Source organism: Pristiophorus japonicus, chromosome 9 (genome assembly GCF_044704955.1).
Source record: "Pristiophorus japonicus isolate sPriJap1 chromosome 9, sPriJap1.hap1, whole genome shotgun sequence".
Classification (NCBI taxonomy): Eukaryota; Metazoa; Chordata; class Chondrichthyes; family Pristiophoridae; genus Pristiophorus; species Pristiophorus japonicus.
The window spans coordinates 161304313-161319853 of record NC_091985.1 but is presented as its reverse complement, the minus strand read 5'-3'; the positions used below and the strand labels follow the sequence as shown (position 1 = coordinate 161319853).

General features: G+C 45.3%; 1 protein-coding gene across 3 annotated transcripts in view; it reads right to left on the bottom strand.

Moving 5' to 3' along the window:
- Positions 1–15541, bottom strand: part of serac1 (serine active site containing 1) — a 114250-nt gene that overhangs the window by 46215 nt on the left and 52494 nt on the right. For all 3 annotated transcript variants that reach the window (XM_070890011.1, XM_070890013.1, XM_070890012.1), the window contains 2 exons: positions 14937–15099; positions 14518–14668 (listed from right to left, as the gene is read on the bottom strand). In XM_070890011.1, coding sequence (XP_070746112.1) covers positions 14518–14668; positions 14937–15099 — 314 coding nt within the window. The remainder of the gene's footprint in view (positions 1–14517; positions 14669–14936; positions 15100–15541) is intronic.

Below are 15541 nucleotides of genomic sequence, written 5' to 3'. Positions count from 1 at the left end.
TCCAGTGCAATCACATCTTTCCTGTAATGTGGTGACTAGAACTGCACGCAGTACTCTAGCTGTGGCCCAACTAGTGTTTTATACAGTTCAGGCATAACCTCCCTGCTCTTGTATTCTATGCCTCAGCTAATAAAGGCTAATAAAGAAAGTTGTTGGGGCCAGTTCTATAGATATATTCGAAAGGGAGTTAGATGTGACCCTCACGGCTAAAGGGATCAAGGAGTACGGAGAGAAAGCAGGAATGGGGTACCGAAATGCATGATCAGCCATGATCATATTGAATGGTGGTGCAGGCTCGAAGGGCCAAATGGCCTACTCCTGCACCTATTTTCTATGTTTCTATGTAATTATTCTGTAACCCTTCTTAACCACCTCATCTGCCTGGCCTGCTACCTTCAGGGATCTGTGGACCTGCACTCCAAGGCCCCTTTGTTCCTCTACATTTCTCAGTGTCCTACCATTTAATGTGTATTCTCTTGCCTTGTTAGCCCTCCCCAAGTGCATTACCTCACACTTCTCTGGATTGAATTCCATTTGCCACTGTTCTGCCCACATGACCAGTTCATTGATATCTTCCTGCAGTCCACAGCTTTCTTCTTCATAATCTTCTTAATCATACCCCCTGCATTCAAGTCTAAATCATTGATATATGCCACAAAAAGCAAGGGATCTCGTACTGAGCCCTGGCCTTCCCTTAACAAATCCATGCTGACCGTCCTTGATTAATCAGTGTCTTTCTTAATGAAGATTTATCCTATCCATCAGAATTTTTTCCAATAATTTTCCCACCACCGAGGTTAGGCTGACTGACTTGTAATTACCCGGTCTATCCCTTTCTCCCTTTTTAAACAAAGGTACATCATTAGCAGTCCTCGAGTCCTCTGGCACCACACCTGTAGCCATAGAGGATTGCAAAATGATGGTCAGAGCCTCTGCTATTTCCTCTTTTGCTTCTCTTAACAGCCTGAGATACATTTCATCCAGATCTGGGGATTAATCCACTTTCAAAGCTGCTAAACTCATTAATACTTCCTCCCTCACTATGTTTATTTCATCTAGTATTTCACATTCCTCCTCCCTGATTGCAATGTTTGCATCGCCCCCTCGCTTTTGTGAAAACAGATTCTTGTGGAACCAGACGGAGCATTCCTGCTGCTCCTGCTTTCAGAGAAATGAAACTTTGAAAATGTTACGGATCTTTTTATCAGTCGCCTCCAGTGGTCCCTTTCAGGCCAGTGAAGATCCAGTTGCTGCAGTGATTCTGCTCTGGGTGCTAAACCCCGTTGCCCGTTTCAGGTGGGTGCCCTCGACACTTGGCAGTAACCTACTTAAGAACATAAGAAATAGGAGCAGGAGTAGGCCATATGGCCCCTCGAGCCTGCTCCGCCATTTAATATGATCATGGCTGATCTGATCATGGACTCAGCTCCACTTCCCTGCCTGCTCCCCGTAACCCCTTATCCGTTAAGAAACTGTTTATCTCTGTCTTAAATTTATTCAATGTCCCAGCTTCCACAGCTCTCTGAGGCAGCGAATTCCACAGATTTACAACCCTCTGAGAAGATATTCCTCCTCATCTCAGTTTTAAATAGACGGCCCCTTATTCTAAGATTATGCCCTCCGGTTCTCGTCTCCCCTATCAGTGGAAACATCCTCTCTACATCCACCTTGTCAAGCCCCCTCATAATCTTATCTGTTTCGATAAGATCACCTCTCAATCTTCTGAATTCCAATGAGTAGAAGCCCAACCTACTCAACCTTTCCTCATAAGTCAACCCTCTCATCTCCAGAATCAACCCAGTGAACCTTCTCTGAACTGCCTCCAAAGCAAGAATATCCTTTTGTAAATATGGAAACCAAAACTGTACGCAGTATTCCAGGTGTGGCCTCACCAATATCCTGTATAACTGTAGCAAGACTGCCCTGCTTTTATACTCCATCCCCTTTGCAATAAAGGCCAAGATTCTATTGGCCTTCCTGATCACTTGCTGTACCTGTCTCATGCACAAGTACCTCCAGGTCCCGCTATACTGCAGCACTTTGCAATCTTTCTCCATTTAAATAATAACTTGCTCTTTGATTTTTTCTGCCAAAGTGCATCACCTCACATTTTCCAACATTATACTCCATCTGCCAAATTTTTGCCCAATCACTTAGCCTGTCTCGGTCCTTTTGCGAAACCTGCTTCCAATTTGGCAGCTGGTGCATTTCGGGTGAGACTGGGTCCAAGAGATCGCAACCTGAAATTCGTCTCTACCCACCACCGCCCCAATGCTCATTTTTCACCCAAAATTGGGCAGGGCAAGGTCCTATTCCTGTCCCAGTGTGTCTCACGGCTTCAGACTAAGCAAAGCCACATTCAAACTACCACATGATGTGATATACCTCTGCTTATTTCTAGTCCTGGCGCCAGAAATTTGCATTTAGAAAGTATCTTTAACATAAAAATGTGGCAAAGACACATCACAAATAGAGAAACAAAACATGCTAAGCCAGGAAGGGAAAGATAAGGAGGGGTGGCTGAAATCTTCATCAAAAGATGGTTTTGAGAAGATGTTTTAAAAGGAGAGAGAAATGGAGAAGTCAGGGAGAGAGTTCGAGAGAGCTGAAGACTGCCATTTATCTGGGCTAAGGCCAGAGTCAGTGGAACAGAGTATTTTGTGGGTTGGGAGCATTATAGACCTGGAGCAGGCTAAAGAGATGGGGACCAGGGAAGGAGCTTAAGATGAGGTGACAAATAGAGATGTGAGAACACGGGTGGTGTTTGAACAGGTCGTAGTGCGGGAGACAACACGTGCGGGACAGGTGAAGGAAAGGACACTGGCAAGGAAAATATTGGAGTATTCTAGCCTGGAAGTGATTACGGCATGTTACGAGGATTTCGCCTTCAAAGGGCTGAGATGGGGCAGAGGTGGAATAAAGCAGCCTTTGTGATGGAATGGATATGAAATTCAACACTGGGTCAAATGGGACCCAATGATGTCAATGGTCAGATTTAGCATGAGACAGTGGCTTTGGAGGGGAACGGAATCAATCGCAAGGGAGCAGAGTTTATCATGGGAGCTAAAGATGATGGCTTCAGTCTTCCCAATGTTAAGTAGGAGGAAGTTCTGACATATCCAAGACCAAATGTTGGACAGCACAAAGGCAGTCGGTGAGTTAAGACAGTAGAGGGGTAGACTGGGAGCTGACTCCCTGCCTGTGGACATCACCACCCAGGGACAACATATAAATAAGGAAAGGGAGAGGGCCAAGGATAGATCTTTTGGGGACAGCATAAGAAATATAAGGAATAGGAGCAGGAGTAGGCCATTTGGACCCACGAGCCTGCTCCACTATTCAATAAGATCATGGCTGATCTGATCTTGGCCTCATTTCCACTTCCCGGCTCTCTCCCCATAACCTTTTACTCCTTTATCGTTCAAAAATCTGTCTATCTCCGCCTCAAATATATTCAATGACCCAGCCTCCTGGGGTAGAGAATTCCAAGAATTCACGACCCTCAGAGAAGAAATTCTTCCACATCTCCGTTTTAAATGGGTGACCCTTATTCTGAAACTATGCCCCCGAGTTCTACATTCCCCCACGAGAGGAAACATCCTCTCTGCATCTACCCTATCAAGCCCCCTCAGAACCTTACACATTTCAATGAGATCAGTAAGATCTTCTAAACTCCAATGTGTATAGGCCCAACCTTTCTTCATATGACAATCCCGTCATCTCAGGAATCAACTTTGTGAACCTTCTCTGAACTGCATCCAATGCAAGTATATCCCTCCTTAAATAAGGAGATCAATACTTTACGCAGTACTCCAGGTGTGAAACATAGAAAATAGGTGCAGGAGTAGGCCATTTGGCACTCGAAGCCTGCACCACCATTCAATATGATCATGGCTGATCATGCAACTTCAGTACCCCATTCCTGCTTTCTCTCCATACCCCTTGATCCCTTTAGCCGTAAGAGCCATATCTAACTCCCTTTTGAATATATCTAACGAACTGGCCTCAACAACTTTCTGTGGTAGAGAATTCCACAGGTTCACAATTCTCTGAATGAAGAAGTTTCTCCTCATCTCGGTCCTAAATGGCTTACCCCTTATCCTTAGACTGTGGCCCCTGGTTCTGGCCTTCCCCAACATCTGGAACATTCTTCCTGCATCTAACCTGCCCAATCAGGTCAGAATTTTATATGCTTCTACGAGATCCCCTCTCATTCTTCTAAATTCCAGTGAATATAAGCGTATTTGATGCGGTCTTTCTTCATATGTCAGTCTTGCCATCCCGGGAATCAGTCTGGTGAACCTTCCCTGCACTCCCTCAATAGCAAGAATGTCCTTCCTTAAATTAGGAGACCAAAACTGTACACAATATTCAAGGTGTGGCCTCACCAAGGCCCTGTACAACTGTAGTAAGATCTCCCTGCTCCTATACTCAATTCCTCTTGCTATGAAGGCCAACATGCCATTTGCCTTCTTCACCGCCTGCTGTACCTGCATGCCAACTTTCAATGACTGATATACCATGACACCCAGGTCTCAATGCACCTCCCCTTTTCCTAATCTGTCACCATTCAGATAATATTCTGCCTTCCAGTTTTTGCCACCAAAGTGGATAACCTCACATTTATCTACATTATACTGCATCTGCTATGCATTTGCCCACTCACCTAACCTGTCCAAGTCACCCTATAGCCTCTTAGCATCCTCCTCACTGCTCACACTGCCACCCAGCATGGTGTCAGCTGCAAACCTGGAGATATTAAATTCAATTCCTTCGTCTAAATCATTAATGTATATTGTAAATAGCTGGGGCCCCAGCACTGAACCTTGCGGTACCCCACTAGTCACTGCCTGCCATTCTGAAAAGGACCTGTTTATTCCTACTCCAGTTCTCTATCCACGTCAATACATTACCCCCAATACCATGTGCTTTAATTCTGCATACTAATCTCTTGTGTGGGACCTTGTCAAAAGCCTTCGGAAAGTCCAAATACACCACATCCACTGGTTCTCCCTTGTCCACTCTACTAGTTACATCCTCAAAAAATTCTAGAAGATCTGTCAAGCATGATTTCCCTTTCATAAATCCATGCTGACTTGGACCGATCCTGTCACTACTTTTCAAATGCGCTGCTATTTCATCTTTAATAATTGATTCCAACATTTTCCCCATTACCGATGTCAGGCTAACCGGTCTATAATTCCGTGTTTTCGCTCTCCCTCCTTTTTTAAAAAATGGGGTTACATTAGCTATCCTCCAATCCATAGGAACTGATCCAGAGTCCATAGAATGTTGAAAAATTACCACCAATGCATCCACTATTTCCAGGGCCACTTCCTTAAGTACTCTGGAATGCAGACCGTCGGGCCCTGGGGATTTATCAGCCTTCAATCCCATCAATTTCCCTAACACAATTTCCTGACTAATAAGGTTTTCCTTCAGTTCCTCCTCGCTAAACCTTTGGTCCCCTAGTATTTCCGGAAGGTTATTTGTGTCTTCCTTCGTGAAGACAGAACCAAAGTATTTGTTCAATTGGTCTGCAATTTCTTTGTTCCCCATTATAAATTCACCTGATTCTGACTGCAAGGGACCTACATTTGTCTTCACTAATCGTTTTCTCTTCACATATCTATAGAAGCTTTTGCAGTCAGTTTTTATGTTCCCCGCAAGCTTACTCTCATACTCTATTTTCCCCTCCTAATTAAACCCTTTGTCCTCCTGCTGAATTCTAAATTTCTCCCAGTCCTCCGGTTTGCTGCTTTTTCTGGCCAATTTATATGCCTCTTCCTTGGATTTAACACAATTCCTAATTTCCCTTGTTAGCCATGGTTGAGCCACCTTCCCCGTTTTATTTTTACGCCAAACAGGGATGTACAATTGTTGAAGTTCATCCATGTGATCGTAAAATGTTTGTCATTGCCTATCCACCGTCAACCCTTTAAGTATCATTCGCCAGTCTATCCTAGCCAATTCACATCTCATACCATCAAAGTTACCTTTCTTTAAGTTCAGGACCCTAGTCTTTGACTTAACTGTGTCACTCTCCATCTTAATAAAGAATTCTACCATATTATGGTCACTTTCCCCCAAGGGGCCTCGCACAACAAGATTGCTAATTAATCCTCTCTCATTACACAACACCCAGTCTAGGATGGCCAGCTGTCCAGTTGGTTCCTCGACATATTGGTCTAGAAAACCATCCCTTATACACTCCAGGAAATCCTCCTCCACCGTATTGCTACCAGTTTGGTTAGCCCAATCTATATGTAGATTAAAGTCACCCATGATAACTGCTGTACCTTTATTGCACGCATCCCTAATTTCCTGTTTGATGTCATCACCAACCTCACTACTACGGTTTGGTGGTCTGTACACAACTCCCACTTGCATTGTCTACCCTTTGGTGTTCCGCAGCTCTACCCATACAGATTCCACATTATCCAAGCTAATGTCCTTCTTTACTATTGCGTTAATCTCCTCTTTAACCAGCAACGCTACCTCACCTCCTTTTCCTTTCTGTCTATCCTTCCTGAATATTGAATATCCCTGGATGTTGCGTTCCCAGCCTTGGTCACCCTGGAGCCATGTCTCCATGATGCCAATTACATCATACCCGTTCACTGCTATCTGCGCAGTTAATTCAAAGGGCAGCAGGATACTGTGCACTTGCTCAAAGGGCAGCAGGAACCACAGACTGGCGTGCGATGAGAATGGTACAAATGGGTGTTTGGGACAGGAGACCACAGCAGATGTGGGGTCTGACAGTGACAGGTTGCAAGGTGAGACTAAGGTGAGCGAGCAGACCACCAGTGGTGTGTGGCCATCGATTCTTAACCTGGTTCAGCCCAATCTCAGAACCGAGTGCTGTCAGATCCCACCTCACAGTACGATCAAATCTTTAGCCGCTCCTTCCTGGTTAATTCAGATAGACCACCGGATCCTCTTCAGTGCTATCGCACTCGGGGGCATGTGGGAGTATTCCCAATTTCCAGGACCCCCTCCCCAGTGCTTCCAGACTCCAGGGCCATAGCCTTGCTGCTGAAACCCAGTACCCCTCCACAGTGCTCCAAACCCCAGGGACCCTAACAAATTGCTGCCAAATGTCAGGGCCACTCATCTCCAAGATTATTCCCAGCTATCTGCAGTGTTAATTCATCCACCTTATTCCAAATGCTCCTCGTATTGAGACACAAGCCTTCAGGCTTGTTTTTTTAACACTCTTTGTCCTTTTAGAATTATGTTTTCATGTGGACCTTTTTGACTTTTGCCTTTGATTTCTCTGCCCTCCACTTTTCCTTATCTCCTTTCTACCTTTTGCTTCTACCCCCATTTTACTTCCCTCTGTCTCTCTGCATAGATTCCCATCCCCCTGCCACATTAGTTTAAACCCTCCCCAACAGCACTAGTAAACACTCCCCCTAGGACATTAGTTCCAGTCCTGCCCAGGTGCAGACCGTCCGGTTTGTACTGGTCCCATCTCCCCCAGAACCGGTTCCAATGTCCCAGGAATTTGAATCCCTCCCTCTTGCACCATTCCTCAAGCCACGTATTCATCTCAACTATCCTGCTATTTCTACTCTGACTAGCACGTGGCACTGGTAGCATCCTGAGATTACTACCTTTGAGATGTTACTTTTTAATTTAACTCCTAGCTCCCTAAATTCAGCCTGTAGGACCTCATCCCATTTTTTTTAACTGTATCGTTGGTACCTATGTGCACCACCAATGCCCTGTATAGTTGTAGCAGGACTTCCTTACATTTATACTCCATCCCCCTTGCAATAAAGACACTAAAATAGGCTGTGCGGTTGATAATGCAGAAGAAAGCTGCGGACTGCAGGAAGATATCAATGTACTGGTTAGGTGGGCAGAACAGTGGCAAATGGAATTCAATCCGGAGAAGTGTGAGGTAATGCATTTCGGGAGGTCTAACAAGGCAAAGGAATACACATCAAATGGTAGGACACCGAGAAGTGTAGAGGAACAAAGGGACCTTGGAGTGCAGGTCCACAGATCACTGAAGGTAGCAGGGGCCAGGTAGATAAGAAGGCATATGTCATAATTGCCTTTATTAGCTGAGGTATGGAATACAAGAGCAAAGACGTCATGCTTGAACTGCATGAAACACTGGTTGGGTCACAGCTGGAGTACTGTGTGCAGTTCTGGTCACCACATTACAGGAAAGATGTGATTGCACTGGAAAGGGTGCAGAGTTTACAAGAATGTTGCCTGGACTGGAGAATTTTGGCTGTGAGGAAAGATTGGAGATGCTGGGTCTGTTTTCTTTGGAACAGAGGAGGCTGAGGGGAGACCTGATTGAGGTGTATAAAATTATGAGGGGCCTGGAAAGAGTGTATAGGAAGGATCTATTTCTCTTGGCAGAGGGGTCAACAACCAGGGGGCATAGCTTTAAAGTAATTGGGGGTGGAAATATAGAGGAGATATGAGGGGGAATTTCTTTACCCAGTGGGTAGTGGGGGTCTGGAACTCACTGAAAGGGTGGTAGAGGCAGAAACCCTCACCACATTTAAAAAATACTTCGATGTGAACCTGAAGTGCCGTAACCTACAGGGCTACGGACTAAGAGCTGGAAAGTGGGATTAGGCTGGATAGTTCTCATCGGCTGGCGCGGGCACGATAGGCCGAAATTGCCTCCTTCCGCGCTGCAAATTTCTATGATTCGATCAGCAAATTTGGCTACATTACACTCGGTCCCGTCATTCAAGTCATTAATATAGATTGTAAATAGTTGAGGCCCCACCACTGATCCCTGTGGCATGCCACAAGTTACAGTTTGCCAAACTGAGAATGCCCCATTCATCCCGACTCTCTGTTTTCTGTTAGTTAGCCAATCCTCTATCCATGCTAATATATTACCCCCAACCCTGTGAACTTTTATCTTGTGCAGCAGCCTTTTATGTGGAACTTTATCAAATGCCTTCTGGAAATCCAAAAAGGCTCCCCCTTATCCACCCCGCTCGTTACATACTCAAAGAGCTCTAGCAAATTTGTCAAACATGATTTCCCCTTCATAAATTCATGCTGACTCTGCTTGACTGCATTATGATTTTCTAAATGTCCTGCTACTATTTCCTTAATGATGGACTCCAGCATTTTCCCAATGATAGATGTTAGGCTAACTGGTCTATAGGTGACAGTGCAGGGGAAGGGGCCGAAAACCATTGCTGACTACACTGGCTATGTTCAGATAGGCAAGAGTGGAATCAAGCAAGGGCAGTCTCACGGAATGGAGGAGTGATGTTGGAGAGGATGGTGTGGCCATCCCTGTTGAATGCTGCAGAGAGGTCACAATCACAAAGGATACCATTTGATAACCTTGGATTAGATAAACCTCTTCCCTTTCTACCTACCATAATACACACATTCAGCACTCCAGTATTAAAAGAACTTGACAAGATTATCCAAAACAAAAATACCCAGGATGACAAAAATTGCACAAGGAAAGAATAAAACCACATCATATATCACGGCTGACAGAGATCTCAAACATATACACTCCTGGCCCTTGGAACCATGCCAACATTCATTTAGCTACTACTATTATTCTTCAGCTTGACATTATGAGCTTCGCCACCTAATTTACACCAGGAGAACATGAACTGGATATATTTCCCACTTCAGATGCACAGCCTCGCCGTTCCATTTGACCCCGAGCTGAAATTACAATCCTTTATCCACTTAATCACCAAGACCGTTTACTTCCACCTCTGTGAAATCGCGCGCCTCTGCCCATCTGCTGCTGACACCTTCATCCATGCCTTTGTTACCTCTAGACTTGACTGTTCCAACACACTCCTGACCAGCCTCCCATCTTCCAGCCTCCATAAACTTCAGCTCCTCCAAAACTCTGCTGCCCCCATCCCAACTCACATCGAGTTCCGTTCACCCATCACCTTTCATGGTCGCTGATTGACTTGGCTCCCGGTCCAGCAATGCCTCGAATTTAAAATTGAGTGTTCAAATCCCTCTATTGCCTTGCCCCTCCCTATCTCTGTAACCTCCTATAACCCTCCAGGATCTCTGCGTTCCTCCAATTCTGGCCTTTTATGCATCTCCAATTTTCATCAACCCCTCAACTGGCGGCTATACCTTGAGCTGCCTAGGCCCCAAGCTCTGGAACTCCCTCCCTAAACCTCTTTCACCTCTCTACTTCTCTCTCTACCTTTAAGGCGCTCCTGCGACAGTTGGAGCTGGTGCTCTCCACTCTCCCGCCCTGCGACAGTTGGAGCTGGTGCTCTCCACTCTCCCGTCCTGCGACAGTTGGAGCTGGTGCTCTCCACTCTCCCGACCTGCGACAGTTGGAGCTGGTGCTCTCCACTCTCCCGCCCTGCGACAGTTGGAGCTGGTGCTCTCCACTCTCCCGCCCTGCGACAGTTGGAGCTGGTGCTCTCCACTCTCCCGTCCTGCGACAGTTGGAGCTGGTGCTCTCCACTCTCCCGCCCTGCGACAGTTGGAGCTGGTGCTCTCCACTCTCCCGACCTGTGACAGTTGGAGCTGGTGCTCTCCACTCTCCCGTCCTGCGACAGTTGGAGCTGGTGCTCTCCACTCTCCCGCCCTGCGACAGTTGGAGCTGGTGCTCTCCACTCTCTCATTGGTGTAGGAGGGAGGGCTTTAGTTTCCTGAACAATTGGGACCGCTTCTGGGGTAAGTGGGACCTGTACAAGTCGGACAGGTTACACCTCAACAGAGACGGGACCAATTTTCTCGTGGGTGGTTTTGATAGTGAGGTTGGGAGGGCTTTAAACTAGCTTGGCAGGGGGATGGGAACCCAGGAGAGGGCTCTGAGCTAGTTAGAGTGGGTGAGAGCTCAGATGAACAGAACCTCAAGAAAGAATGCAAAAGGCAGGAGGCAACAGAGCAGAGTAGCACTGGGGTAAGTGTAAACCACAAGGTGATAGGAAGGGACAATATGTATGAATATAAAGGGGCTGCAGGAGGGGTCAAAACTAAAAATCGTTTAAAAACTAGTATTAAAACACTCTACCTAAACGCACGCAGCATTCGAAATAAAGTAAATGAGTTGACGGCACAAATCATTACAAATGGGTATGATTTGGTGGCCATTACAGAAACATGGTTGCAGTGTGGCCAAGACTGGGAATTAAACATACAGGGGTATCTGACAATTCGGAAAGATAGACAAGAAGGGAAAGGAGGTGGGGTAGCTCTGTTAATAAAGGATGATATCAGGGCAGTTGTGAGACACGATATTGGCTCTAATGAACAAAATGTTGAATCATTGTTGATGGAGATTAGAGATAGTAAGGGGAAAAAAGTCACTAGTGGGCGTAGTTTATAGGCCCTCAAATAATAACTTCACGGTGGGGCGGACAATAATCAAGGGAATAATGGAGGCATGTGAAAAAGGAACGGCAATAATCATGGGGGATTTTAACCTACATATCGATTGGTCAAATCAAATCGCACTGGGTAGCCTTGAGGAGAAATTCATAGAATGCATACGGGATTGTTTCTTAGAACAGTATGTCACAGAACCTACAAGGGAGCAAGCTATCTTAGATCTGGTCCTGTGTAATGAGACAGGAATAATAAACGATCTCCTCGTAAAAGATCCTCTCGGAATGAGTGATCACAGTATGGTTGAATTTGTAATACAGATTGAGGGTGAGGAAGTAGTGTCTCAAACGAGCGTACTGTGCTTAAACAAAGGGGACTACAGTGGGATGAGGGCAAAGTTAGCTAAAGTAGACTGGGAACACAGACTAAACGGTGGCACAATTGAGGAACAGTGGAGGACTTTTAAGGAGCTCTTTCATGGTGCTCAACAAAAATATATTCCAGTGAAAAAGAAGGGCGGTAAGAGAAGGGATAACCAGCTGTGGATAACCAAGGAAATAAAAGAGAGTACCAAATTAAAAAACAATGCGTATAAGGTGGCCAAGGTTAGTGGGAAACTAGAAGATTGGGAAAATTTTAAACGACAGCAAAGATTGACTAAGAAAGCAATAAAGAAGGGGAAGATAGATTACGAATGTAAACTTGCGCAAAACATAAAAGCAGATAGTAAAAGCTTTTACCGATATATAAAACGGAAAAGAGTGACTAAAGTAAATGTTGGTCCCTTAGAAGATGAGAAAGGGGATTTAATAATGGGAAACGTGGAAATGGCCGAGACCGTAAACAATTATTTTGCTTCGGTCTTCACAGTGGAAGACACAAAAAACCATGCCAAAAATTGCTGGTCACGGGAATGTGGGAAGGGAGGACCTTGAGACAATCACTATCACTAGGGGGGTAGTGCTGGACAGGCTAATGGGACTCAAGGTAGACAAGTCCCCTAGTCCTGATGAAATGCATCCCAGGGTATTAAAAGAGATGGCGGAAGTTATAGCAGATGCATTCGTTATAATCTACCAAAATTCTCTGGACTCTGGGGAGGTGCCATTGGATTGGAAAGCAGCTAATGTAACGCCTCTGTTTAAAAAAGGGGGCAGACAAAAGGCAAGTAACTATAGGCCGGTTAGTTTAACATCTGTAGTGGGGAAAATGCTTGAAGCTATCATTAAGGAAGAAATAGAGAGACATCTAGATAGGAATAGTGCAATCAAGCAGACGCAACATGGATTCATGAAGGGGAAATCATGTGTATTAATTTTCTGGAATTCTTTGAGGATATAACGAGCATGGTGGATAGAGGTGTACCGATGGATGTGGCGTATTTAGATTTCCAAAAGGCATTCGATAAGGTGCCACACAAAAGGTTACTGCAGAAGATAAAGATACGCAGAGTCAGAGGAAATGTATTAGCATGGATCGAGAATTGGCTGGCTAACAGAAAGCAGAGAGTCGGGATAAATGGGTCCTTTTCGGGTTGGAAATCGGTGATTAGTGGTGTGCCACAGGGATCGGTGCTGGGACCACAACTGTTTGCAATATACAGAGATGACCTGGAAGAGAGGACAGAGTGTAGTGTAACAAAATTTGCAGATGACACAAAGATTAGTGGAAAAGCAGGTTGTGTAGAGGACACAGAGAGGCTGCAAAGAGATTTAGATAGGTTAGGCGAATGGGCTAAGGTTTGGCAGATGGAATACAATGTCGGAAAATGTGAGGTCATCCACCTTGAGAAAAAACACAGTAAAAGGGAATATTATTTGAATGGGGAGAAATTACAATATGCTGCAGTGCAGAGGGACCTGGGGGTCCTTGTGCACGAATCCCAAAAAGTTAGTTTGCAGGTAATCAGGAAGGCAAATGGAATGTTGGCCTTCATTGCGAGAGGGATGGAGTACAAAAGCAGGGAGGTCCTGCTGCAACTGTACAGATTTTGGTGAGGCCACACCTGGAGTACTGCGTGCAGTTTTGGTCACCTTACTTAAGGAAGGATATACTAGCTTTGGAAGGGGTACAGGGACGATTCACTGGGCTGATTCCGGAGATGAGGGGGTTACCTTATGATGATAGATTGAGTAGACTGGGTCTTTACTCAATGGAGTTCAGAAGGATGAGGGGTGATCTTATAGAAACATTTAAAATAATGAAGGGGATAGACAGGATAGAGGCAGAGAGGTTGTTTCCACTGGTCGGAGAGAGAACTAGGGGGCACAGCCTCAAAATACGGGGGAGCCAATTTAAAACCGAGATGAGAAGGAATTTCTTCACCCAGAGGGTTGTGAATCTGTGTAATTCTCTGCCCAAGGAAGCAGTTGAGGCTATCTCATTGAATATATTCAAATCACAGATAGATAGATTTTTAACCAATAAGGCAATTAAGGGTTATGGGGAGCGGGCAGGTAAGTGGAGCTGAGTCCACGGCCAGATCAGCCACAGTCTTGTTGGGTGGTGGAGCAGGCTCGAGGGGCTAGATGTCCTACTCCTGTTCCTAATTCTTATGTTCTTATGAATGTGTGGGAAGTCCAGAACCAGGGGTCACAGTCTAAGGATAAGGGGTAAGCCATTTAGGACCGAGATGAGGAGAAACTTCTTCACCCAGAGAGTGATGAACCTGTGGAATTCTTTACCACAGAAAGTTGTTGAGGCCAATTCACTAAATATATTCAAAAAGGAGTTAGATGTAGTTCTTACTACTAGGGGGATCAAGGGGTATGGCGAGAAAGCAGGAATGGGGTACTGAAGTTGCATGTTCAGCCATGAGCTCATTGAATGGTGGTGCAGGCTCGAAGGGCCGAATGGCCTACTCCTTCCTGCACCTAGTTTTTATGTTTAAAACCTACCTCTTGGACCAAGCTTTTTGTCACCTGCCCTAATATTTCCATGTAGCTCATGTCACATTTTGTCTGTTAATGCTCCAGTGAAGCACCTTGGGACATTTTACTACCTTAAAGGCACTATATCAAGTTGTTGCTGCGCTTGCCTTATTATAATACAAAAAAGATAAGACTAATTCACTGCTCCTTTACACAGAGGTGGGCTGCACTCAGAGTGTGGGTCAGAGAACTGGAGTAAATGGTTTAAATTACAAAGCAATGAGCACGCTAAAGGTTAATTATTTACAAAGAACAAAGAGCATCTTACCTGGTTCTATACTGAGGATGAAGAATATATACTCCGTCCTCGTACTTCTGTTCCACGGTGTCCCTGTCGAGATTAGCCAAGGCTCTTGCTGCATGTGACGCCTGAATTACATGTGGTGATTTCATCGCTTCAGCTAGGAGACCAATCCATCCTAGAATTCAAAACTCCTGCACATTACATTACAGATTCCACAGCTAGTCATGTCTTCAGTAAGAAAAATATACTCAATAAGGATGCTTCACAATATTTTGAAGTCAATGGATGAAAAAAATAAAGGTAGAGAAAATTGAATAAAATCAGCTGCATCAAAAGAACGGATTCACCTTTCGCAGGAGTACATTAACTATAGTAAGTGTTACATTAATCTTCATTCCTTTCAGAATAACCAGGAGATCTGGCACATAATGATATCAGCGCACCTGACTGTGCTATGGCGGAGTGGAGACATTCATTTAAAGCCAAATTCCCAATTGTTCGAATGATATTTCTCTGAATTTTCTGAGAATCTTGCCGCAGCTGGTATATTTTCTGAAGCAACTGCAGGCCTCCATTCGTTACAATCTTGTCACAGTGGCTGGAAACCTGGTATCAGTACAAGTTACACAAAAGAGACAGTCATTTCAGCTTAAAGAAACTAGCATAAATACAGTATATCCCCTGGGAGAACAGACGCACCAACATTAGCGTCCTCGACCAGGTCAACATCCCCAGCATTGAAGCACTGACCACACTTGATCAGCTCCGCTGGGCAGGCCATATCGTCCGCATGCCAGACATGAGACTCCCAAAGCAAGCGCTCCTAAATGCCAAGCGAGCCAAAGGTGGGCAGAGGAAACGTTACAAGGGCACCCTGAAAGCCTCCCTGATAAAGTGCAACATCCCCACCGACACCTGGGAGTCCCTGGCCAAAGACCACCCTAAGTGGAGGAAGTGTATCCGGGAAGGCGCTGAGCACCTCGAGTCTCGTCGCCGAGAGCATGCAGAAATCAAGCGCAGCCAGCGGAAAGAGCGTGTGGCAAACCGG